At 38.2% G+C, this 24,218-nt stretch overlaps 1 protein-coding gene across 1 annotated transcript; it reads left to right on the top strand.

The window, feature by feature from the left end:
* The first annotated feature begins 3,528 nt into the window (after positions 1-3,528).
* LOC145778035 (methionine synthase-like) lies at positions 3,529-22,571 on the top strand. The gene is made up of 24 exons (XM_082589427.1): positions 3,529-3,627; positions 4,298-4,503; positions 5,525-5,684; positions 5,962-6,054; positions 6,585-6,691; positions 6,855-7,021; positions 7,804-7,966; positions 8,911-9,039; positions 9,175-9,351; positions 13,116-13,274; positions 13,450-13,572; positions 14,167-14,464; positions 14,797-15,026; positions 15,415-15,567; positions 16,064-16,183; positions 16,757-17,003; positions 17,769-17,893; positions 18,035-18,173; positions 18,386-18,574; positions 19,068-19,264; positions 19,724-19,924; positions 20,185-20,286; positions 20,363-20,566; positions 20,639-22,571. The coding sequence occupies exons 1-24, from the start codon at positions 3,621-3,623 to the stop codon at positions 20,720-20,722; spliced, it is 3,780 nt and encodes a 1,259-aa protein (XP_082445553.1). The 5' UTR covers positions 3,529-3,620; the 3' UTR covers positions 20,723-22,571.
* The last annotated feature ends 1,647 nt before the right edge of the window (positions 22,572-24,218 follow it).

The following is a 24,218-nucleotide window of genomic DNA, read 5'->3' as shown; positions in this document are numbered from 1 at the left end:
TTTCCAAAAAAATCTTTCTTCCGTGGTAAAACATACTAGGCTTGACATAGGCCAATATTTTGTTTATCAAAAAAAATACCGTACTTGTTTCTGGCGACTCTGCAATGTAGGCTATCTAAAATAGTTTTTAAGTTAAAACCTTGCATATTAGGCTTTTAACTTTTGATGCAATTCTAGTAAGAGCGCTCTCTCTTCACTATGCTTGGGTAAGTGATACATTAAAATTTGTTTATTTCCATCGTAACCAGATCTGCATCCAGTAACACAACACTTTCAGCCCATTATCACTTATCACATTAGGGCTCGAGATGTCTCTAAACTACGAAACATATATGTTACTTTCAAAAGCACACAGACTAATTAGCTTGGATTCAATTTTAACTCATGTAGGCTACTAAACATATCTAACCCACTAGCCTGCTGGCTGGTGGCCTCTGCAGCTTTACTGCCAGGCTAATCTAGTTTCACACAAAAAAACCTCAAATTCTCTGAAAAAACTGCAATGCCTAGTTTAAATTTATTGTTATTAAGCATATTTAGCTCTCTGAATAACAATGCACTCGCAAAAATCAAAAGCACTTTGTGTGATAGCTAAAAACCTCGCTTGAACCATCCGCCTCCAGTTTTCGACTGGAGGCGCGCGGTGTCCAGGCCTGTTATAGAGATCGTCTTGGCTAATTAACAGCACTAATTAAACATACCTAATTAACAGTAAATGCGTCATGTATATCAGAATGATGAAAAAGCACCTCGGTGCTTACAACATCAAATATTTATTATTATATACTTCAACCCATGTGTATTGGTTGATTCCTGTCATCATAATATTTTTACCAGGGCGGAGACTTGTACACCAGGTTCACAAGTAAAGCCTACGGGTAGTTGAGCTAACAAGTAACTACGAGCATGCAATGAATAGCCAAGCTTGATGCTAATAGAACAATGCAGATTATCATAACAAGGTTAATGACGGTAAAATACTAATAACGGTGCCAATTGGCGTTTCATAATAAACCAAGATTATGATAAACAGAAACCCTTCTATTGTCAGATGTACTGATAGCCTTCATATCCCTTTCTTTAGATAACCCTGACTGCATTATGTACCGTACGGTACCGTAACACAGTATTAGTGAACTCTCCCAAGTTTAACCAGCACAGCCTATTACAAACAGTTGTAGGATTGTATCATACAGCTGTGATGCCCATGACTGTTCACGAATTGATATACTGTCAAATTTAAAACAAGAGAAAATTTACGGTATATACCAGTAGTGTGATCAACTTCAACAAAATTTACCCAGTGATTATGATTAAGTTTTGAAGAAAATTCCAACCAAAACTAGGCTACTGTAAAAAATACTAAAGAATCTTGTTTGTGGGTGTGCTTTGCATGTCTGTTGGTCTACATCGCTGTTTTTTGCGCACCAACTTTAACATTCTGACTTTCCTTATGACTCACACCTGTACCCCAGAATCCATCCACCAAGCTTTCTCCGCCTTATACAATTACGTCATTCACGTCAGAGCAGTTTATTACTGACGTCAGAAAATACATAGAAATCAGCATTTTATTTACATTTTACGAAAAAAGTTTGTGTGGAGATCTATTTTTTGTTCACGAAGTTACGCCCAAACCAACTGAGCTATCCGGTTTCTAGAGTTTTGTTCGATGTAACAGTTCAATGGGCAGGCCCGAATTTAGGGAGGGCATAGGGTGCAGGTGCCCCGGGTCCCCTGACTTTTAAAGGCCCCCCTACGTGGAAAAAATGTGATTTTTTTATTTTTTTATTTCAGCCTTTGAAGTTTCTACCAAATGCTATGCAGTGCTGTATTAATGCTACTGTAGACGTAGAGGTGGTTTTTTGCGCGTAGGCGCAAACAAATTTTTTGCACGGGGGGCCCCCCCGATCTAGAAGTGCCCCGGGCCCCCCATCAGCTAAATCCGGCCCTGTCAATGAGAAGTAAAAACTGCTGTTGCTCAATAAATAGACAAACTTGACCAACAAACAAACTTGACCAACAACAATCTGCTTATAAGAATAAAGAAAAGAAAAAATGACAAACTCAATGTGTTCGATTAAAAATAAAACATGACATTGAATTTAAATGAACTTGTTATTTGAGGTGATGATGGCCGCCAATAATTTATTTAAAAAAAGTTCAATTTAAAAAAGTATTGGTTGTATCAGCATTATCGTTTCCAGAGTGCAATTCCCAAATGCTGAAGTGTTTTGATTTCTATATATCGTACCCCAAATGGAATGGGAAGGTTCATCCCAAGAGTTGCGCCACCTGGTGAGATGTAAACCATGACGTCTGGTGTCGGTGGCACACCATGTTCCATTCCAAGAAGGCGCAAGAAGGCTATCTCGGGCTATGCGCTTGAGCAAACGTATTTCAGGACTGCTCTCCATTCAGCCGCACATGCCTAGTGGACAGTGATTTACGCGCATACAAAAAATATTGACGCCGTCAGCGTAAACGCAAACGTTCGAAAAAACATAGGCCGTATGCGTAAACGCAACTTGTAAAAAAAGTTGGCGGCGTCAACGTCAGCGTATAGGCCTACACTAACGTAAACTCATTTTGTTTGCTAGGTGCCAAACATTCACACAGTATAAACCACTCGAAACAAACAAGTTTTATTTTGAATTTCTACGAAGAAACACAAGCATCTGAAAGTGTTCTTTTGACATTTTGCTGTGTTTTAGTTCGAATATGTCTTTGCCCAAACATTCTTTCAACTGCAGCGCTGGAAGGTATTGGCGTGTTGTAGAGAAAAAAATACATTAAAAAGTATGCGTTGACGCTATGCGCTAAAAAACCGTGAAAACTTTACGGCGTAGCCTCAAGCGCAAACTATCCAAAAAAATGTGGCTGCAAGCGTTAACGCAAACAAAAAGTCTACAGCGCAAGTATGCGGCGTAGAATTTGCGGCGTATACGTACATCTCTGCTAGTGGATGAAATAATTCCTCGGCAACAATATTATAAAAATCGAAAAACTTCACTCTGCCAATCTCGGTAACCGGCTCTGCGTCAAGCGCCTCTACAAGTATGCGAAAATACCAGGAATAACCGATCAAGGCTTTGTCCAGTCTGAGGATAAAGATTCTGAACAAACCAAAGTCATATCTTTACTTTATATTTTCTCGTAGCTTTATTTTATATTTTAACTGATGAACAAGTATTGTCCGAACTTAAACTCATAAAATATTTTCAATGGCAAAAATTTTTGATTTGACTCTTGAGGTTTCGCTTTACTAGGCTATGGAAAGTTGAAAGCGTTCGCGTTTTGTCGCTTCTACCTTTATCTCGACCGTTGCTATGTAGACGTGTATTTTTTTTGCTTTGATGGTTAGAAATAAAAACAACTGAACTGAACTGAAAACGATTTCTTGCTTATGACAATCCTGCCGGTTTCCTTATTAATCCTAAGTAGTTTATCAGCTGTTGCTTTGGTTGATTGAATTTGAACATGGTATAAATTCGCTTGCAAGGATTTGTTTTGCCAGTTGTAGCTACACGAGCGGCAAGTGTGGTATCTGGTATTGTACGTAAAGTTAGCAATATAAACATTTCTTGGACGTTGAAGCATAAACCCATTCATTCTTGATTATGGCTGGTAAGTACATTTATTAGCTGATTTAAAATACAAGCTACATAGTTGGCGTAAAAAGATAAAACTTACACAAGTTATAGTGATATTATTAATAAATAAACTGTTAAAACTTTTTCTGCCAAATTATTATTTGCCATTTTCAATTGCAAATTTTTGAAGTGGATACAGTCGTTAATCACAGATTAGTGCATTGACCGTATAGTTAAATGATAAACTACATGTATATATTTTGATTATACTGCAGCTGTTAAATTTTATAAAGGAAACCACATTTCAATGTCATTTAAAGTCAATGATTAATTCCTGTTTTTGGAAAAGATTTCATTGTAAAATGGTTGGAATGCCTGGTTAATTTAATCAAACATTTATTGCATAGAAGATGAAAACAGTATAGTTTTTAAAACGTTTACTTTACGTTAAAGGTTGCAGCTGACTTTGGTGACCTTTTGGTCTTTTGCTTCCATCCTTGCTGAGTGAATTCTTTTTGTTTATTGTTTTGTGTATATTTTTGTTTATTTGCAAGCAGAAAAAATAATCAAACTGAAACCAAGCATGAGTTCAGAATCTACATTTTGTGCTCTTTATTTAATGATTAGATTTGGTTGTAATTATATATTCTTTATGCCACCTTGAAACTTCTAATTTTACATAGTAGTTTATATTAAAATCTTAGGTCAAACCACCACAGCAGAGTTATTGAACATTTTGCCAAAAAAAATCCTTGTATTTGATGGAGGTATGGGCACCATGATTCAATCTCTGAGATATAAAGAAGAAGATTTTCGGGGAAAAGAATTTATTGATCATTCCAAACCTCTAAAGGGAAATAATGATCTTTTATCACTTACCCAACCAGAAAGCATATACAAGATTCACCGTGTAAGTATTTGATTATTTTTTATTGACAGAATGAAAAGAATCAATGCAGTTAAAATAGAGAACAGAAACAAAAATAACATAAGGAAAAGCTTGCTGAACCATAATGGTTTAAAATGTGTATTATATATATGAAATGTAGGCTGAAAAGTTGCATGCAAACCTTACAATTCAAGCAATTAGATCAGTGGTTCTCAACCTTTTTGTCTTGGTGGACCCCTTTTGGTTCCTTCGAAGCGGTCGCGGACCCCTAAAAATTTCAACTTGAAATTTTGGTATATCGCGTTTCCTTATGGAATCATATGTTACATAAGTTTCAAAGCAACACACCTAAAAGAATTTGCTGAATTCGCAACGCACTTGACGATTGATGAGATTGATGAAATCATGTTATGACTTATGAGCTATATGTTGGCACACAGGATCAAACATCGGTAAGCTATATGCTCATTTGATGTTTTTCTATAACTTTTATCAAAAGTTAATAGAATACTTGCGACTGTTACAAAGAATTTCTCCCTTTTTTCATTTGAAATCAATATTAATTCGTTATAGTCACAGTATTGCAAAACTGTTAGTGGTGATAGACTGCTGACTAACGTTTGTATTTCTAAATTAATCATTGATCAACAATCTGTTGTCTTAAAAGAATTTAGTTGAACATGGCCAACATAGCCTTATAAAAAGGTTTAAGTAATTTATATGATATTTTAGTTAAGAAACCAAACCTTTGTGCAATGTCCTTTGCAATTTCAAACGACGCACCAGTGCGTTGCGACTTACAGTTTAAGAATCACTGTAGGCTAATACATAAACAAAGCACAAACAATTTTTAAATTTCTTAATTTATCCGTCTTGTTGAAAACTCGGAAACTTTCGCGGACCCCCGGAAATCGCTTCACGGACCCCTTGGGGTCCGCGGACCCCCGGTTGAGAACCACTGAATTAGATGAAAATAGGACTGTTGTTTATATGAAACTTTGTTTTAATTGTTTTGTTACAAAAAATCTTTGTCACTTTTTAGAGCTATTTGGAGGCTGGAGCTGATTTTATTGAAACAAATACTTTCAGTGGAACAGCCATTGCTCAAGCAGATTATGGCCTGGAAGATTTAGTAAGACGATTGAATAGGGAATCTGCTTTAATTGCTAAACGTGCAGCAGAAGATGTGACTAAAAAAACAGGTGAGGTTGCTTATTATCTTCACTTATGATATAATATACCAACATCAGTACATCAATCATCACATTTTTATTTCAGTCTATGTGGAGCTGTTGAAAAAAGCGGTTAACAAAGTTAAGGTACTATTGCTAATTAAAATAAATTGACGCAGAAAAAGAATGAATTTGAAATAAGAAAGCACATCAGTAGCCTAGTGAGTAAAATATTGAGATTTCATGTTAAATTAAAAACTGAAATCTTTGTTCATTAGATGATTTTGATGTGTTGCTTAATTCGCAGGTACAAAGCGATATGTTGCCGGAAGTATTGGGCCGACCAACAAAACCTTGTCAGTTTCACCATCAGTAGACAGACCTGATTATAGAAATATCAGTAAGTGAAGGGGTTATCATAAAAAGAATTCTTCTAAAAAAACAGAAATATTGTGTTATTTATCCAATGGTTATTTTTTTTGCGATATGCCTGTTATACTTTTAACAGCATGAGGACATATATATATGATGGACAATGGTAGAAATTTTGAACAGACAACTGCTACTTATTAAGTGCAAATGTTTGTTTAATTTTTTTTTGTGTCGGTGTACATTTTTTTTTCTCATGTAGGCTACTCATTGTACTGGTTATGTCACATTTGGTTTCATCAGTTAGGATTGGTTTGATATTGCGCACAGGATTGTTGTTTTTCACTATGCTATGACAGAGAGTCATAATCTATAAAGCACCATTAGTTTCTGCAACTGTAGATATTAGCTGTATGAATTTCAAAAACGTGTATTTTTACAGTGATATCTGTCTTTTATCTTGGTGATTTCATTTATCAAAGCTATTTTTACTTTGTCTGATATGTTTAAATCCTATAGCAATAATGCAAGTGTTCACTGATACAGTAATACATATTTCAGCATTTGATGAACTTGTTGAAGCATATTCTACGCAAATACGTGGATTATTGGATGGAGGAGTAGACGTTTTGTTGGTGGAAACCATTTTTGATACAGCTAACGCTAAGGTAACTTTTTTAGATTTGACCCTGTCATGTTTCATTTTGTATTAGCATGCCACAATAAATATTTAGCTTGGAATCCATCAAACACTTTGAGCATGCTTCTGTTGCGACATTATGCTTAGAATGAATGATAATGCTTTGTGTGATTTCTTATTTAAATTTTCAGGCAGCACTTTATGCGATAGACGTCGTTTTAGATGAAGCAGCGTATTCTCATTACAAAGGAATGCCTGTGTTCATAACCGGAACCATTGTTGACAAGAGTGGAAGGACGCTATCCGGCCAGACAGGAGAAGCATTTGTTATAAGCGTGTCTCACTCTCGTCCAATGTGGTACTGCAATAGATTTCAACAAACATATATTCTTGACATGGAATTTTTTGTTTCATCAATAGCCTTCTACTCAATGTATATGGGTCCATGTCTTTTAGGTGCCTGCCAAATGGGTGTGCGCACTGTGGTGTCAGGATATGTAGGTGTGCTCACTGTGGCGCCCAGTCATGTGTGTGCAATTCGGTGTTTCAAATTGCACTCATAATCATTTATCAGAAATGCTTGATTATGCTACAGTTTTCCCCGCTGTGTTACACCTAGCTGTTGCAAACTAATGAAATAGCGTCAATGCAAGCTGAGTATTGTTGGCCAATCTTACACAATATAACTTGCTGGTTATATTTACAAAATGGGCTTTTTTGTGCTGTTTCTATTCGATTTAAGCATTTCAAATGCTCCCACTCCCCCTTGAGAAAATCCTGCGTACGCCACTATCTGCACTCTGCAGTATTACCATCAAGCACCTAATAAAATATACTTTACTGGGAATAGTACGTAAATGATCCGGCGCCGCACCTAAATATCCTGACGCTACAGTGTATGCCCCTATTTGGCAGGCACCTAACTTTCTGCCTGTAAAAGACGTGCTCCGATGTATATGACGTGCAGTTTTGTAAGATGGACGCTGTATTTTATTGTGCTAGTTTTATCGTTATTTTTTCAAGTTTCACTTTTTTCTCATTTTCTTACAATTTCTCATTAAATGGATTTATAATGCCTACTGCCTACATCTCTAGCCAGTATGTATTCGTATTAATTTGTTCACTTGATTGTATTTACAGCTTGGGTCTAAACTGTGCTCTTGGTGCCCAGGAGATGCGTCCGTTTATCGAAGCAATTAGCACATGCACCGATGCTTACATTCTGTGTTACCCAAATGCCGGCTTGCCGAATACTTTTGGGGGCTACGACGAAACACCGGAAGTAACGGCTCAGTACCTTGGGGTATGGATCTCGTGACTGCACTTTTTGTCTCAGAATGAAAATTGAATGAGCCTGTTCATCAGGCATACTTTGTATGCCCATTGCCCAGGCATCTTTTGTCTCAGATTGTTGCATTTATTTTGATTACATATTTTTCGTTTATCATGATAGAATTACGGCACCGTTTTAACTAATCAGTCAAATCTTATGCATATTTTTCCTATCCAAGTTGATGTCTGCTAGTTGAAGATTTTGGTTAATGAAGGAAAGGGAGGAAGCCAATTTTTATATCATCATTAACTATCTCTCCAAGACACAGCGCATGCGTTGGATAGATGTTGGTTAAACTTTTGTACTCGTGCAACTGAGAAACTAAAGATTAAGACAACTTTTGAATTTTATTTAATGGTACTGAAATATTGTAGATCAGTTGTTAATGCTATGTGAATTTGTGGGTCACCCAAAATCCGGGCCTTTTGTGGTGGCGAAATGTGTCCCTGTTAACATTTTAGTCTTGCATTCCCTGACTATCAGCAACATCTGTCAGTGCATGTTGTTTTAAAAATACGATTTATGACACTTTGGTTACGTTTCTATTTTCTATTCATTTTGTATTTTACGGCACCTTTAAACTTAATTCCACAACCCTAAGAATTGCTCTATGCATAGCCGAATAGTGAGAGCCCCAGTATAAGGTTCGATAGGACGCCGGTTCGACGTCGCTCAAGAGCATGTGGCCGTGTCTTTGGCAAGACACTTAAAGGCACGCCGTCGATTGCGGAGTGGCACACCTTAGACTATAGCCTTTAATTTCTCTAATGATTATGAGCAGTACACTGCTTTAAAGAGAAACACCTATGGCCCTTCTTAGGGCTATACCCTGCTCAACTGAAGAGGTGCTATCACCACCGGTTATGAAACAAACTTTGTCTGACAGAATTTTCAAGGAGGCATTTACGTTGCAGGAGTTTGCGAAGAGTGGCTTATTGAATATTGTTGGCGGCTGCTGCGGAACAACACCCGAACATATCAGAGCAATTGCAAACGCTGTAAGCCAACATAAACCAAGAGTTCCCCCGAAGCATCCGCACGAGGTGATTACGATTTCCTACCATGTGGTTGTTTTTCTGATAAAAATTTGATTCATTGCATTCAAGTATTACTGACTAACCAACCGTTGTTTTGATTGATGGTTTTGGTGATGTTTCATTCTGATATGGCTTTCACAGGACAGCCTTCTGTTGTGTGGATTGGAGCCGATGGTGGTCAATAAATACACAAACTTTGTCAATATTGGTGAGCGCTGCAACGTTGCGGGTTCGCGAAGGTTCGCTCGTCTGGTTCAAAAGGGAAAATTCAACGAAGCTTTGGAGGTTGCGAAATCTCAAGTGGAAATGGGCGCGCAAGTAAGTTATATATATATAATAGGGTGGTTCAAAAAAAATCAATTTTTGAAAATGATATGGGCTACCCTGCCAAAAGTTTCCATTTCCAGAAAAAATAACTTGTGTAAAATATTTTTGAAAAATATTAATGTTTAGGGGTGCCCCAAGCCCCCAAACGTTTTGGCGATTTCGTCATAAAAGCCTAAACTTAAAATGGCTGTGTTTCGAAAATGGTTCATGCTAACATACAAGTGTTTGGGTTCATTTTGATCAGCAAAGTGAGCTCTATGATTTGGCAAAAAGTAATAGTACTATAAAGTGAATTTTCAAATTTCCGATTTTCATGTTAAATTTTGTTATGTGTTCTAAAGTTGTATTATTGCTGTACAATAGTAAGCCTATAAGTCTATTGGTTATTACCAAAGTCCACACAAGGTCTTAGGTCATATTGGGTCCCCCACTATGACAAAATGGGTGTTAGCTGTTTAAAACAAGGATTTTATGGCGACCAACCACTCACTGTTGCCCAATTAAGGTGTTCTTTGATGCTTGAGGAAAGCGTTTGCGATGCTGAGACACAAGCTGCAACTGGTCTTCACCTTTGGTCAAATGTCCAAAAAATGTTTTTACAAGGGCAACATTTCTTTCAGCATAGTCATTAGTGACAATCAGTCATCTAAAGAAATCTTTGGCCATTTGGTAATCACTGTTTCCATCCCATTCTGCAACTGGAAGGTGGAGAAAGGTATGTGGGATTTTCAGTTTCTTGAACAGCAGTTGTGTGTTGGCTGCAGCGAATGTTGCCAAGATTTTGGTGTGTATGTTATCCAACAACACAGTAGCTCTTTTTTCTGGAGTCCTCGGTTTCCTGAGCGACCATTATTGCTTTTGCCATTCGATGTTTGATGATTGGCTGAGGATGTCGCAGAGGATGTTTAGGCAAGCTCGATAGGAGTCTATTACAAAAGAAAAAAAGGCATCGAAATGCTGTAGAAAAACAACACAAGCAACGACAATACATCAGCCACAATGGCTATTCTGGAAGATAGCAGCAGATCAGCAACTGAAGAATTTGTCTCAGAGAGTGAGGAATAAGCTGGGTAATCTGCTGTTTCCATTTTATCCCAGAAGGGTAGAGAAAAGGTTTTATCTCCTACTTAACTTGCAAGCCTATACAGAGCTAATGTCTCCAATCGAGCAGCAATGTACATCGTTAGTGACACTGCCAAAAGTCTGGGACATAACATTAAAGACCTAACCTTCAGTACTTCAAGCATCAGGCGCGGCAGACGTCAGCATCGAAAACAGTTTACAACAGAAATCATGAAAAACTTGTCTCCGAAAGCTCCTTTAATGGTTCACTGGGATGGAAAACTTCTCCCAGATTTAACTGGACACAATCACGTCGATCGCCTTTTCTTCCTTGTGACCTTTCAAGGGGATACACAGCTGTTGTCAGTACCAAAGCTTCCATCTGGCACAGGTGAGGCTCAAGCTCATGCAGTATTTGATGCCTTTAAAGATTGGCATATTGAAGAAAACGTTGAAGCCATGTGTGTTTTGATACCACTAGCATAAACACTGGTTGCATTAATGAAGCTTGTGTCCTTCATGAGCAGCTACTTGGAAGAGACCTGCTATATTTGGTGTGTCACCATCATGTTTTAGAACTGATTGCAGGCGCAGTCTTTAATAAAATTATGCCATCATCTTCTGCCTCGGACATCCTGCTTTTCAAAAGGTTTAAAGATTCCTGGGAGTTTATAGATCAAAATAATTTTAAAGATGCATTGACGGATGATGCAGCAGATAATATAAGGGTATTAGAGAAGAGATGATCGAGTTTACCACTGTAAAATTGACCACAGAAAGACAATATCGAGATGATGATTGAGAGGTCATGGAATTAACATTATCGTTTCTTGTTGCCCCATTACCTTATGTAACTAGGTTTTGATATCCTGATGCTGTCATCATGAAAGATGGATGGGTTAAGTCATCTACACATTCAAAGTGTGGATGTTTCGCGGTCAATTTCATTTGACTTTGCATGAACATAGAGGACTTCATGAATTGTGTGTTTTATTTTCTTGTATTTATGTTAAAGCATGGATTACTGCTCCATTGGCTGTGAAGGCTCCCAATCTGTGTTTCTGAAAAGCTTGAAGGAGTATGCAACCATCAATGAGTCAATCTCCAAAGTCGCAACAGAAAAATGGCTCGCCATTTGAGGCCCCTTTCTGAAGAGTTGGTGGGTCTGTCTCCTTTAGATAATAATGGTCGCTCAGGAAACCGAGGACTCCAGAAAAAAGAGCTACTGTGTTGTTTGATAACATACACACCAAAACATCGGCAACATTTGCTACAACCAACACACAACTGCTGTTCAAGAAACTGAAAATCCCATATGCCTTTCTCCACCTTCCAGTTGCAGAATGGGATGGAAACAGTGATTATCAGATGACCAAAGATTTCTTTCTTTAGATGACTGATTGTCACTAATGACTATGCTGAAAGAAATGTTGCCCTTGTAAAAACATTTTCTGGACATTTGACCAAAGGTGAAGACCAGTTGCAGTTCCTTTTGCAGCTTGTGTATCAGCATCGCAAACGCTTTCCTCAAGCATCAAAGAACACCTTAATTGGGCAACAGTGAGTGGTTGGTCGCCATAAAATCCTTGTTTTAAACAGCTAACACCCATTTTGTCATAGTGGGGGACCCAATATGACCTAAGACCTTGTGTGGACTTTGGTAATAACCAATAGACTTATATGCTTACTATTGTACAGCAATAACACAACTTTAGAACACATAACAAAATTTAACATGAAAATCGGAAATTTGAAAATTCACTTTATAGTACTATTACTCTTTGCCAAATCATAGAGCTCACTTTGCTGATTAAAATGAACCCAAACACTTGTATGTTAGCATGAACCGTTTTCGAAACACAGCCATTTTAAATTTAGGCTTTTATGACAAAATCGCCAAAACTTTAGGGGGCTTGGGGCACCCCTAAACATTAATATTTTCCAAAAATATTTTACACAAGTTATTTTTTCTGGAAATGGAAACTTTTGGCAGGGTAGCCCATATCATTTTCGAAAATTGATTTTTTTTGAACCACCCTAATATATAAGTTAAAATTTTGCAAAACCTGCACTTAATTGAGATTATAATGCATTTTTCTGTATATTTATTCGATATGATCTCCAATCTGTTTATTATAATTTTAATGTTGTGTCTATTATCTTTTATTTCAAAATATTATTGTTTTTGTTTTTTATAGATAAATTATTTGAACTATTTAACGATTTTAACATTTACTCAGGAAAAAAAATGTGTTTTCTTTTGTAAGCTGTTGTTTGCCACTTTGTAAATGGTTTAATACAATAGAAACCGCCTAATTCGACAGCGGATAACTCGACATTCCGCCTAAGTCGACGCTGCTTCCCTAGTTCCGGCAAAACGCCATTGGTTTATACATGGCCAACCCGGCTAATTCAACACCGGATATCTCGACATTCTTTCTAATTCGACACTTTTTCAAGGTCCCCAGAAAAGAAATTTCGTGTAAGTCGCCGATTTCGATGTCAAACTGAATGTCATGCAACTTATTTTCATCCCAAACTTCTATCTTACGCAGATGGATAGCGGCTACGAATAAGCAAAAATACACAGAGTTTGCCTTATTTGGGTGGAACTCGACGGCTTTTTCGATTTCCCTTCAGGTGTCGAGTTAGTCAGTTTCTACTGTATTTCAATGTGTATATGACTATGCAAGGTATTGGACATTAACGTCGACGATGGCATGTTGGATGGAAGAGCTGTCATGACGCGATTTGTCAATTTGATAGGATCGGAACCCGAAGTTTCCCGAGTGCCTCTTTGCATAGATTCTTCTAATTTTGATGTAATCCTATCTGGTCTGAAATGTACCCAGGTTAGATTAAAACTACAAATAATCTTTTTTCTGCGATTTTAAATATTTACTGAGTTTGTGAGATTTAGCTTGTTTTTTTTCGGTCTGTTTTCTCTACTTTTTTGAAATAACTTTTCAAGAAATAACTTCAATCGGCGTTTGTTTTGGAAAGACTGACAAAGTTTTTTTTCTCAAGGGAAAATGCATCGTTAACAGCATCAGTTTGAAGGAAGGAGAAGAGGACTTTTTAAAGAAGGCGAGCATCGTCAATCGGTTTGGTGCCGCAGTGGTCATCATGGCTTTTGATGAAGACGGACAGGTTGGTGACGTCATTGATTTTAGGCTTAGTGCTTGGCTGAGATTTGTGAAATTGCTTTCAGATGATATGAAAGTAGTTAAAATTTGTCACATGTTGATAGTGAATCAACTTTTGCTACCTTGACATTATCTTGCCTTTACATATCCGGCTTTGTAGTTTGAGAGATTGAAGTTTTGCTGATCGAGGCTAGGATATTCTTACGAAGGAATCGTTCAGGAAATGACGCGTGCGTTTAAAACTTGTAGCCTTATAATAACGTGAATCATGTTCTGTTGCTTTTCGAATATTTCATCTTGTGTTGTTTTTTTCTGACATTTAAACTGAAGAATAAAACCACGTCTGCTAAGTTTTAATCAAAAGTTTTGAGTTTTCAAAAAAAAGTTTTTATTTTCTTTCGTAGACATGCGGAAATGTGTAAGTGATCGCAAACATTGAACAAATGCATTCGAACTGAAGCATTTTTCAGCTGTTAAGGGAATAACTTTAAACAGGCAGCAAAAACTTACCGCTTTTTCATATAGGCTAGCGACATTAAAACAATGTAAAAACAACTTTTGCTGATGTTACATCTTGTTATCTATTTTTCATCAACAGGCCACTTCGGCTGAGCGTAAACTTGCAATTTGCTCTCGTTCATATCACCTGTTGGTGGATCGGTTGAACTTTGATCCGAACAACATCATATTCGATCCTAACATATTGACGATTGGCACCGGCATGGAAGAGCATAACGAATACGGGATCAACTTCATCAAAGCGACCAAGTTAATCAAGGCAACACTTCCACACTGTCGTGTCAGCGGTGGCCTCTCCAATTTATCGTTTGCCTTCCGCGGTATGGAAGCCGTTCGAGAAGCCATGCACTCTGTGTTTCTCTACCATGCCATTTCAGGTGACTTTTAGCGAGTTGCTTTTTTTAAGTAAAAAGGCGTTTCTTGAAACTAAGATATGAAGATGGGAACAATGCAGTCAATGCATCTTATGCTCCACCCTGACAATGAGATAGAGTTAACCATTAGACTGGATCATGAAATATTTGCTTTTCAAAACTAAATATAGCGATTGGGCTTCTCATCAAGCGTCTTACTATTATATTTGTTGATAAAGTTTTGCTATTTTGTGAACGTTAGTTTGAAAATTTGTGAACAATAGTTGAGTTTAGATCCTCAATTCACTCCAATCTAAACTTCTCACCCAACATCCTCATCATCTTAACTTCTTTAGATGGCATGGACATGGGGATCGTCAACGCAGGAAATCTTCCTGTGTATGACGAAATCAACAAAGAGCTCCTCCGTCTCTGCGAGGATATTTTATGGAATAAACACCCGGACGCCACTGAGAGGCTGCTAAGATACGCGCAGACCCTCACCCAAGGAGGGAAGAAGGTGGTAGAAAGTGAAGAGTGGAGGTCCTGGAATGTGGAAGATCGTCTCTCACATTCATTGATAAAGGTGCTCGAAATGCTACTACTGATCTCCATAGCGGGTGGGCTGAAGTTTGTGTGGGTTACAACTAGAAGAGAGAGGATAGATGTGTGAAAGACAACTAAATTGAAGTTCATGATGCAGTGTGGGAATTGATGTGAAATTATGAAAGATATAAGGCATGTAAATATGTAATGTGAACGCGAATATAGAAACTAATTTATAAATGTAAACACACATTCGTTTTCATCAAAGAATGCAAATTTCAAGGAGCTTATAAGCACATCATAGAAGGTACCAAATGTACGTGTGTCAATGTATAATGTGTTTATAATCCTTTCACAACAAAAGAATATGGGAAAATCCAAGGATATCTTTGATCGTTATTTTGTGACAATTCGATACGCGCTTGTAGGGAATCGACAAATATATCATAGAAGACACGAAGATTTGTCACTCCAATACAGAGCTGTACCCGAGAGCGCTAAACATAATAGAAGGACCGCTTATGAAGGGGATGAGTGTCGTTGGAGATTTATTCGGTTCTGGAAAGATGTTTCTGCCGCAGGTCAGTTCCAAAGTGGCAGTTCCGGTTGTAAAATTACCAAGTAGACACTCTTGTGTTACCTTTGGAATTCGTGTGATATTATAGATGAGCTGCAAGAACACAAATTTCTACACTTTTTATATTACAATACTTCAAAAAAGTAATCATTTTGTGTTAACAAACAAGTCTTGCTAGGGTTCTGCAGCTTCGGAAAGTGCGTGCTCGTGCTGTCAACCATCATAAGCACGTGGTTACCTAACCTGTGTTCAACACAAAGAATGCCGTTTGATGACAGCATTCAACCTGTATTAAGAAAAATAGAGAAATATTATTGGAACTCTGTTATAATCCAACGCTTTATTCTTCTGTTGAAAGCGATTTTTTTGCGAATATATTTAACTCTTCTTACAAAATCCGTTTTTTTGTTGTTGATTCAACGTCTACTAAAGTTATGTCTCTCCATTGATTTGTAACTTATCCCTCGTGCATCATGATTAAAGCTCTTGCTCTTTTCTAGGTCATAAAATCTGCTCGAGTGATGAAGAAAGCCGTCGGTTATCTGATTCCTTTCATGGAAGAAGAAAAACAAGCAAAGTACAGGAAAATGGAAGAGGAAGGAATGGAGTTTGATGAAGGCGTAAGAACAAAACAGGATATTCAAGTGCAGATATCTCGTTGATATTCCCGCAGCAAAACTTCACTGCGTTTGTTTTCACAGTTTTTTTTTTTTTGGTTAATTGCGAACGTAACACCTCAGGTGCGGGCAAGGCGTTGCGACGAATCAAGTTAACAAATGAACTAGTCGAATTAAAGCTCTTTACTTCGCTGTACGTATTAACTCAAACTGTGATTTAGCAATCGATCTTCCCACCAATTATCATTAATCTCAATAAACAATCAAATTTTTGAGTTTGTCAATTCAGGGTTGCACGTACCAACAGCGGATCATTCAAGCGGCTGATTAAGCTAATAATCGATGCAAGAATCAATAATCAGCGATTTTAATCAGCGGATTACGGTTGGTGCATACGAAAAAAATTGTTTGCTTGCTTAATCAGCAGATTTTCTTAATCGCTAGATAATCCACTGTTGGTGCACCCAACCTTATGTTGACGTTTCTGAAAATTTGAACCCATCTTTTCACCACAATCCTTTTGTGCATAAGAAACCGCTCTTGCTGTTTTTAACACTGAAAACGGGATGTTAATAGAGTTCTTACGCGGGGACTGTGGTCATAGCCACAGTGAAAGGAGACGTCCATGACATTGGAAAGAACATTGTCGCTGTTGTGTTGGGCTGCAATAATTTCAAAGTGATCGACTTGGGGATCATGACACCCTGCGAGAAGATCATCCAAGCAGCTATCAAGGAAAAAGCGGACATTGTCGGACTGTCGGGTCTTATTACTCCTTCCCTTGAGGAAATGATCCACGTTGCCAAAGAAATGGAAAGGATTGGTAAACGGAAAATGAGCTTGTTCTACTAACACAGATAATAACCTTGTTGTTTTGTCATTTCTACGTTTATCTTGCTGGTAATTAGTTAATAGGCATACGAAGCCAAGTAACTTCATCAGATTAACATATTTAAGTTTATTACAACACTTACAGAAAAAAAACTACATTGAAATAAATTTCGAACGTTTTCGACATCAGCCCGCCGCCCCGATAGCTCAGTTGGTTAGCGCGTGACTTCTGGAACGAAGATGCTTCAAGATCAAGCGGCGCTGGTTCGACTCTCGGGGTGTGCGCTTGAATAACTTACAAAGGACTGCTCTCCATTCAGCGGCATCTAATGGATGGAATAATTCTCCTGCAACAACGCTTCAATAATCGGAAAGTTCACTCTGTCAACCTCGGTGGCCGGGCCTGTGTCAATGATTCAAAGCCTCTACAAGTATGCGAAACTGCCAGGATTAAGCACTGCAAGAAGCTTTCCCAGTCCGAGAATAAAGATTCAATCAGTCACATGATGTCCTCTTCAGGAATAATATACAGTAATATGCGAATAAAACGCTATAATCCGTCTTTAAACAGACAATTGTGTGCTTGCGGCTGGTCTATTTTGCTCTGTGCTTTTCAAATTAGTTTTTCGCACCTTGCCTATATGTACATGCCATACCATGTGACTTAAACGGGAGACTAACTTATAGACTTAGACGAGATTCAGACTTAGACGATAAATTTTAATTTTTTTGTACAATGTTGTTTTCTGTTGTGTAGGATTAAAATTGCCGCTTTTGATTGGAGGTGCAACGACCTCGCGAACCCACACAGCAGTGAAGATATCCCCGCGGTACAGCCAGCCTACCATCCATGTACTGGATGCATCAAAGAGCGTAGTCGTGGTATGTCTGAGCATTAGATTTAAGCCAATTATCAGTAAGTTACAATTCGTTAATTGGATAGTTCAACATTTTTGCCGTGTTTAAGTATCTAGGGTAGAACTTCTGTCACAGAAATATTTATTCGTAATGTTGAAAACGCAGTGTTCTGCCCTGCTAAACGAAGAAGTCAAAACGGAGTTTGTGGAAGAAATTGCGGAAGACTACGAAGAAGTAAGACAAGACCACTACGAAGGCCTTTCTGAACGACGATTTTTATCATTGAAGCAATGCAGAAATTCAGGTTTGAGTTATGCTAAAACATAAAAGCATCGCTGCGTTTAAATCGATAACGTTTTTAGTCGGATTTTTTTTACAATTGCGGAAAAGTTTTTAGTGAATTTTTCCATACGGTTTGCGATGTTGCGTCGTTGTTTTTTGCATAAGTTAGTCGGTTTAATAAAAAGTGTAAGCACCTGCAAATAAATTCTTTGACAAATCACAAATTTGCATCAGGCTTGATGATTGACTGGAATGCGTCTACCATCGTTGAACCCACTTTCATTGGAACTCGGGTGTTCCGCGATTACAATATCGAGAAGTTGCTTTGTTACATCGACTGGAAACCATTCTTCGACGTGTGGCAGTTAAGGGGAAAGTATCCCAATCGTGGATATCCAAAAATCTTCAAAGACAAAAACGTTGGTAAGGGCATATTTTCACGAGTCCTGTAAATGCATCTTCTGCATGAAATTTTATTTGTGTAAATCTTTGGGGTAGCTGCTTGATTCAAAGACCGTTATCTTCACTCTGTGGCTTTCATCGTACTCGAAAGATGCACTGATACAGCCTACCTCTATTTCATTATTTTTTGTAAAGTTTAATTCTCTTGTGTGCTGTGTAACTGGACTGTTTACATCTCATGACGAGGGACACACTGACCGATGACCACACTCGTATAATTTTATTGTAGTTTTTCGGTTTGTACTGTAAACATCCTGTTGTACTTACACTATAGTGACAGTTTTTCGGTTTATGCTGTAAGTATTAACTTGTATGATTGCTGTGGGGTTTTTGGGGTCTTTTTTTTATAGCTTTGGTACCAGCTGAGTAATTGACCGACTTCTTTAACCATTGAGAAACGCTTGAGTTTTAAAGACACCATGTAATTTCCGCTTTTAACAGAATTGATTTTCAGGCGAAGAAGCTCAGCGCGTGTTCAATGACGCGCAAAAAATGATACGAAAAATATCAGATTCCAATCTTCTGCAGCTCCATGGCGTGGTTGGTTTTTATCCAGCAAACGCAGTGCAAGATGACATATACATTTACGAGGAAGACGTTTTGCCAAGACCCAGTCAACCGATGGCAACCTTGTTTGGATTGCGTCAACAGGTACACTTGATGGCGCACTGGAGATATGCTACTGTTGTGATTCAACGTTAGCTGTTTCGAATGTGTCTTTGATTCAGTTATGTAGATTTAGTTGTGTTGCTCATACAGGTATTAACAACTTTTATGTTTTAAATTATTTTAACGATGCCAAGCCATTGTTAATAAAATCGGAGTTGGAGAAAACTAGAAGTTTAAACTTCAGAACAGTTTAGAGCTTCTGGTATTTAATACACGAACGTTGCTGGATTGAGCAGTTACCACGATTTTTCATATGATCATGATCGATTATATGATCGGTGACTGACGGAGCTTCGTTTGGTATACTTTTAGAAATAAAAAATTGGGAAAGCATAATCTATGTTTCTCTGACAGTGCAAGCATTTCTGATCCAAGGGGCATACGTTGATGTGATGCGACGTATAGATTTATGTGATCATATGGGGATAAATATTTCTGCAGGCTGAAAAAGAAGCTGAAGCCACAGACCCGTATTATTGTCTGTCGGATTTTGTTGCTCCATTAAACACACGAAAGCGCGACTACGTTGGAATGTTCGCTGTCACGTGTCAAGGTGCCGATGTTCTGTGTGCAAAATGTGAAGAAAACATGGACGATTACAGCAGCATTATGGTGAAAGCTATTGCTGACAGACTAGCTGAGGTATGCTTCATATCTGCAATTTTTTACGAATTCCAGCTGAATGCCTGAAATTGCAAAACATAGGCTACTGTTACGTTACAGCAGTAAAAATTTACTTGCTTAAAATTGGCGTATTTTTGACTTACTGTACTTTAGGATTGGTTAGACAGCGAGGTGATCGAAGCATGGTGTCTATCGCTGCCAATGATTGTTGTAAGCTACTCTCTGCCACAACAGTTTGAAGATTTCACCCCTTTCCACATGATGCGTTTGTGTTGCAGGCTTTTGCTGAAGCGTTACATGAAAAAGTTCGTACCGTTTTGTGGCCTTACGCTTCCGATGAGCAATTTTCGTCGGGTGATCTCCACAAAATCAAATATCAAGTGAGTATCTTTTACATAACCCTGTTTCTGATGAAAAATAAAAATACTTTGAGTAATGTTATACTTCTCACCTAAGGGTATTAGGCCCGCTCCTGGTTATCCAAGTCAACCGGATCATACGGAAAAAGAGACCATGTGGAACGTGATGAAGATTAAGGAAAACGTTGGAATTGAATTGACCGAATCACTTGCGATGATACCGGCCGCTTCGGTCAGCGGATTATACTTCAGCCATCCACAGTGTACCTACTTCTCGGTTGGAAAAATATCTGAAGATCAGGTAGAAAGTAGCCCAAGTGCCATTGTGATTGCACGTTGTGTTGAATCGCCACTAATTTTGTTTGATTTACAGGTTGCGGATTACGCTCAACGTAAAGGATTGGAGAAGAATTGCGTTGAAACATGGCTTGCGCCTATTTTGTCCTACGACGTTTGAATAATGTAATGCAGTGATTTTATTTGCCGCTTTGTGGTATCAGTGTTTTATAGCTTTTGAGTTAGAGGAAATAATGCTTTTGAAGTATTACTTTACCTAATCACGACAAAAAAAAACATGTACAAAACGTACTATGACAAAACTACCCAAGTTATTTTGCTAAGTTTCTTTGTTGCACATCGATCTATGAGGCCATACACAGCAGGCCTTGCCAGCGTACGAACCCATGATGGTGACTGGAGGCTGGTGTAATTCTGATTTCGAACTCTGGTAAAATTATATCTCTGGAATGATAACGCGAAATCAATATGCTAAACTGTGACAGCAAAACTTCTGATTTTTAAAAAAATGACATACCTTTCTTTGTTGCCAGATGCACCTCCAATTTCCAGCACAATTGTCAAAATTTTGTTCAATATTTACATGGAAACAGTAGCACAAAAGTAGGCTAAATCACATAAAACAACAAAGTTGGTAGGCCTACTCCGATTGGCAACTTATACCAGCGATTCCGACTGCTATCAAGCGTAGCAGATGAGCTTCCAGTCACATTTCAACCTTGCACGTTAGCATGGCCTGTGCATATAGATCACTACGCTTTGTTATTGCCATTTAGTCTGGTCCTACAAGCTATGTCAAAGGATGACCACCTCCTCAACCAGATTGTTCTAACCTCGCACTCCCAAAAGCCCCAGCGCTTGAAATCTCGACGCCCGTTCTCCCGACATGCTGCAGCTATGTGCAAATCGAACTTCCACATTTCCGAAGTTTGGAACCGTGAATGGAGAGAAGTTGCGAGACCAACCCAATTCACAGTCCTTCCCAATACCAACACCCCACCTGGAGCAGAACTACCCCGGAAGGAATGGGTGAAGCTCAATCGCCTGCGGACTGGAGTGGGCCGTTTTAGCAGCAACATGTTCCAGTGGGGCCTCGCCGATTCACCATCTTGTGCGTGTGGCTCAGATTTTCAAACTGCACACCACATTATCTATCAATGTCCTGTATACCGACCACAAGATAGACATGTGGACCTAACAACGCTCGATGAATACACAATCCATTGGCTGCTGCGCCTGGATGTAACAACGTGATCTGTGGCGGCCTCAAACGCAAGAAGAAGAAGTTATTGCCATTGCGACCGGTTCCAAATATGGTTACTGAGTGAATTATGTTTTTAAACATATTGAAAATTGGATCACTATGTTTTCCGTTTTTCTGTTTAATTGATTTCTCACTGCCGTTTTATAGTTCAACAAAATATGCAATTTGTTATATGTCGTAGATGTTTGTAAACTAGTCGACTTCAAGCACAACTAGAGACATTTCGTGAGCATGTGTGTTTGCCAAAATGATCCGTTTCGGGCGGGTTTTGCACCTGGGCAGGAGGTACGAGTGATAATGTGAAGCTCTCATGCGCGTTAACTTTAGTTTTAGCTTGCGAAAAATGTTTCAAAATGTGTGACGATTGAAATACAGTATCATACATTCCGGTCAATGGGGTTTGGTAGGTTAGCTACTGCTGTTTTTCTTATATGCTAGCCAAGTAGTTTTTTGTCAATCAAAACTTTATGGCATATTTTAACTTCACCGATTTAACTAGCAACGAGGAGAACACAAATGTGGTTTCAAAACAAAAGGTTGATGCTGTTGAAAAGTGATAACTTATTGTGGCTTACCTTGTATTTAATATTGGTGTAAGTTCATAATATGATATTGGTACCGTAGGCTATCATCAGGAGCAAGTCGACAATAATGATGATTATGTGCCTGATTTTGGCGATCATGGTCTTTCAAACCTCTCTGTCATTTGAAAGCCGTATAAAATCATTCGATTTAACCTGTGTGTTGTGGCCCATTGATTCAAGCTGTTTAAACATACAGTATTAAGCTAAGTTAATCTTTGTTAGTTTGTTGACCTTAGGTTAATAGTAACTATATTGCAGTAACGTAGCCAGGAATTTTGAAAGGGGGGGGGGGGGGGTTTTGACGACCCATCGTCTGGGGGGCCTCCCCCAGAAAATTTTGAAAAATTACTTTTAATTTGGTGCATTCTGAGAGCATTTTCAACAAAAATGTGGGTATAAATAATCCTGTAAAATGGTGCTGTCCGGTGGCATAGCAAAAGGATAAGATCATGTTTTCTTCGGCATTTTTCGGAAATAAAGCTAAGTCTCTATGTTTTTTGTTGCTAATTCCTGGCTGAGATGTTTGGTATTGGCAAAACTCGCTCTTTTAATGCAGTTTTGTTTAAAATTAGGCAATTTTTTTTAGACTGAAAGTTGCAACCCCCCCCTGGCTACGCCACTGCTGTATCTACAAGATGTCGATTAAGAATATGATTTTTGCAAAATAGCAAGTTTGGAAGTTTTCCAGTTAAATTCGAAAAATCAGCAGTGTTTTGCTTCGTTTCGCGTAGGGGTTTCGCGGATAAAAAAAATGGCTTTAAGTTTTTATAACTTAAAGCCATTTGAGACGTTTATTTTGGTTGAAGCAATTGCTTTGCAATAGGCTATAACTTACAGAGAAATTTTGCCATCAGGGAAAGTGAGCAGAGTCGATGAACAAATCTCGCCAACAAAACGGGTTTTCTGTGGTGGCAGAAATAATTACGGTAACATAATGTCAAACTGAACTCGACTTTTTTGCGTTCTAGATAAATTTAGTAAAAAAGATAAATGTGGTGAACACGGTTGCTACTATCTCCTAAACTTGAGAACATATCCAGCCTATTGGAAGTGCAGACTGGGCCACTGTGAAACTTCCCTGACCAATAGACATTGCCGGAGTAGCATGTGCAAGCTTAACTTTCAAACTTCACGCTTGCTTTGAAATAAATATCTTCAGCGTATTGGTATGTTGATGTCAGTGGCGGATTCGGAGGGGACCAAAAGTAACTTTATTCACGGTGTATTTGCAAGGTCGGATTAATACTGACATAGGCGTGGGCTACGGTAGGCCTACACATCATTGTGCTTTGTTAAAATAGCCCGGTCCTCAAGGCTACTCGCTGGATCTGACCTTGGTTGATGTTAGCCGCAGAATTTATAATTCACTTTTGTAGGCCTATTCGTTTTTTTTTATTGTCCGATCATCAATTAGAATCAGTGCCGTGTTGAGTAGTCTATTATCTCTGCCTCCTTTAAAAAATCCGCTGGTGGGCCTCTATTATTGGTTGTGGCATCTGAAAGGTTTTGTTATGACATTTCTCAAACCAATTAAAATTTCACTTCCATCATTCAACAATGAATAAACTCATCTTCGTTCGTTGGAAAAGAATAATTAATCATTTGACCACCATGATGTAACTAAAAATAAACAAAATTAATAGGTTTTTATTTGTTTTGTTACTTTGCGAAACAATTAACACATCAAAAGATGTGGCAAGTGAAAAATTGTCTTGTTGGTAGTTTGTGCATCTTATGATTTTTTCAATTGGCTCAATTTTGCGGCTTTTTATTTTCAACAATTCAGCATCAACAAAAAGAATTGTAAG

The sequence above is a fragment of the Aplidium turbinatum genome, chromosome 10 (genome assembly GCF_918807975.1).
Source record: "Aplidium turbinatum chromosome 10, kaAplTurb1.1, whole genome shotgun sequence".
Lineage (NCBI taxonomy): Eukaryota > Metazoa > Chordata > Ascidiacea > Aplousobranchia > Polyclinidae > Aplidium > Aplidium turbinatum.
Note: the sequence above shows the minus strand (reverse complement) of the source record. Positions and strands in the feature narration are given on the sequence as shown.

Coding starts and splice junctions, on each gene's coding strand:
- LOC145778035 (XM_082589427.1), top strand. Junction 9,352..13,115: donor AAGTGGAAATGGGCGCGCAA/GTAAGTTATATA, acceptor TGACTATGCAAG/GTATTGGACATTAACGTCGA. Junction 19,265..19,723: donor TGTTTGGATTGCGTCAACAG/GTACACTTGATG, acceptor ATATTTCTGCAG/GCTGAAAAAGAAGCTGAAGC.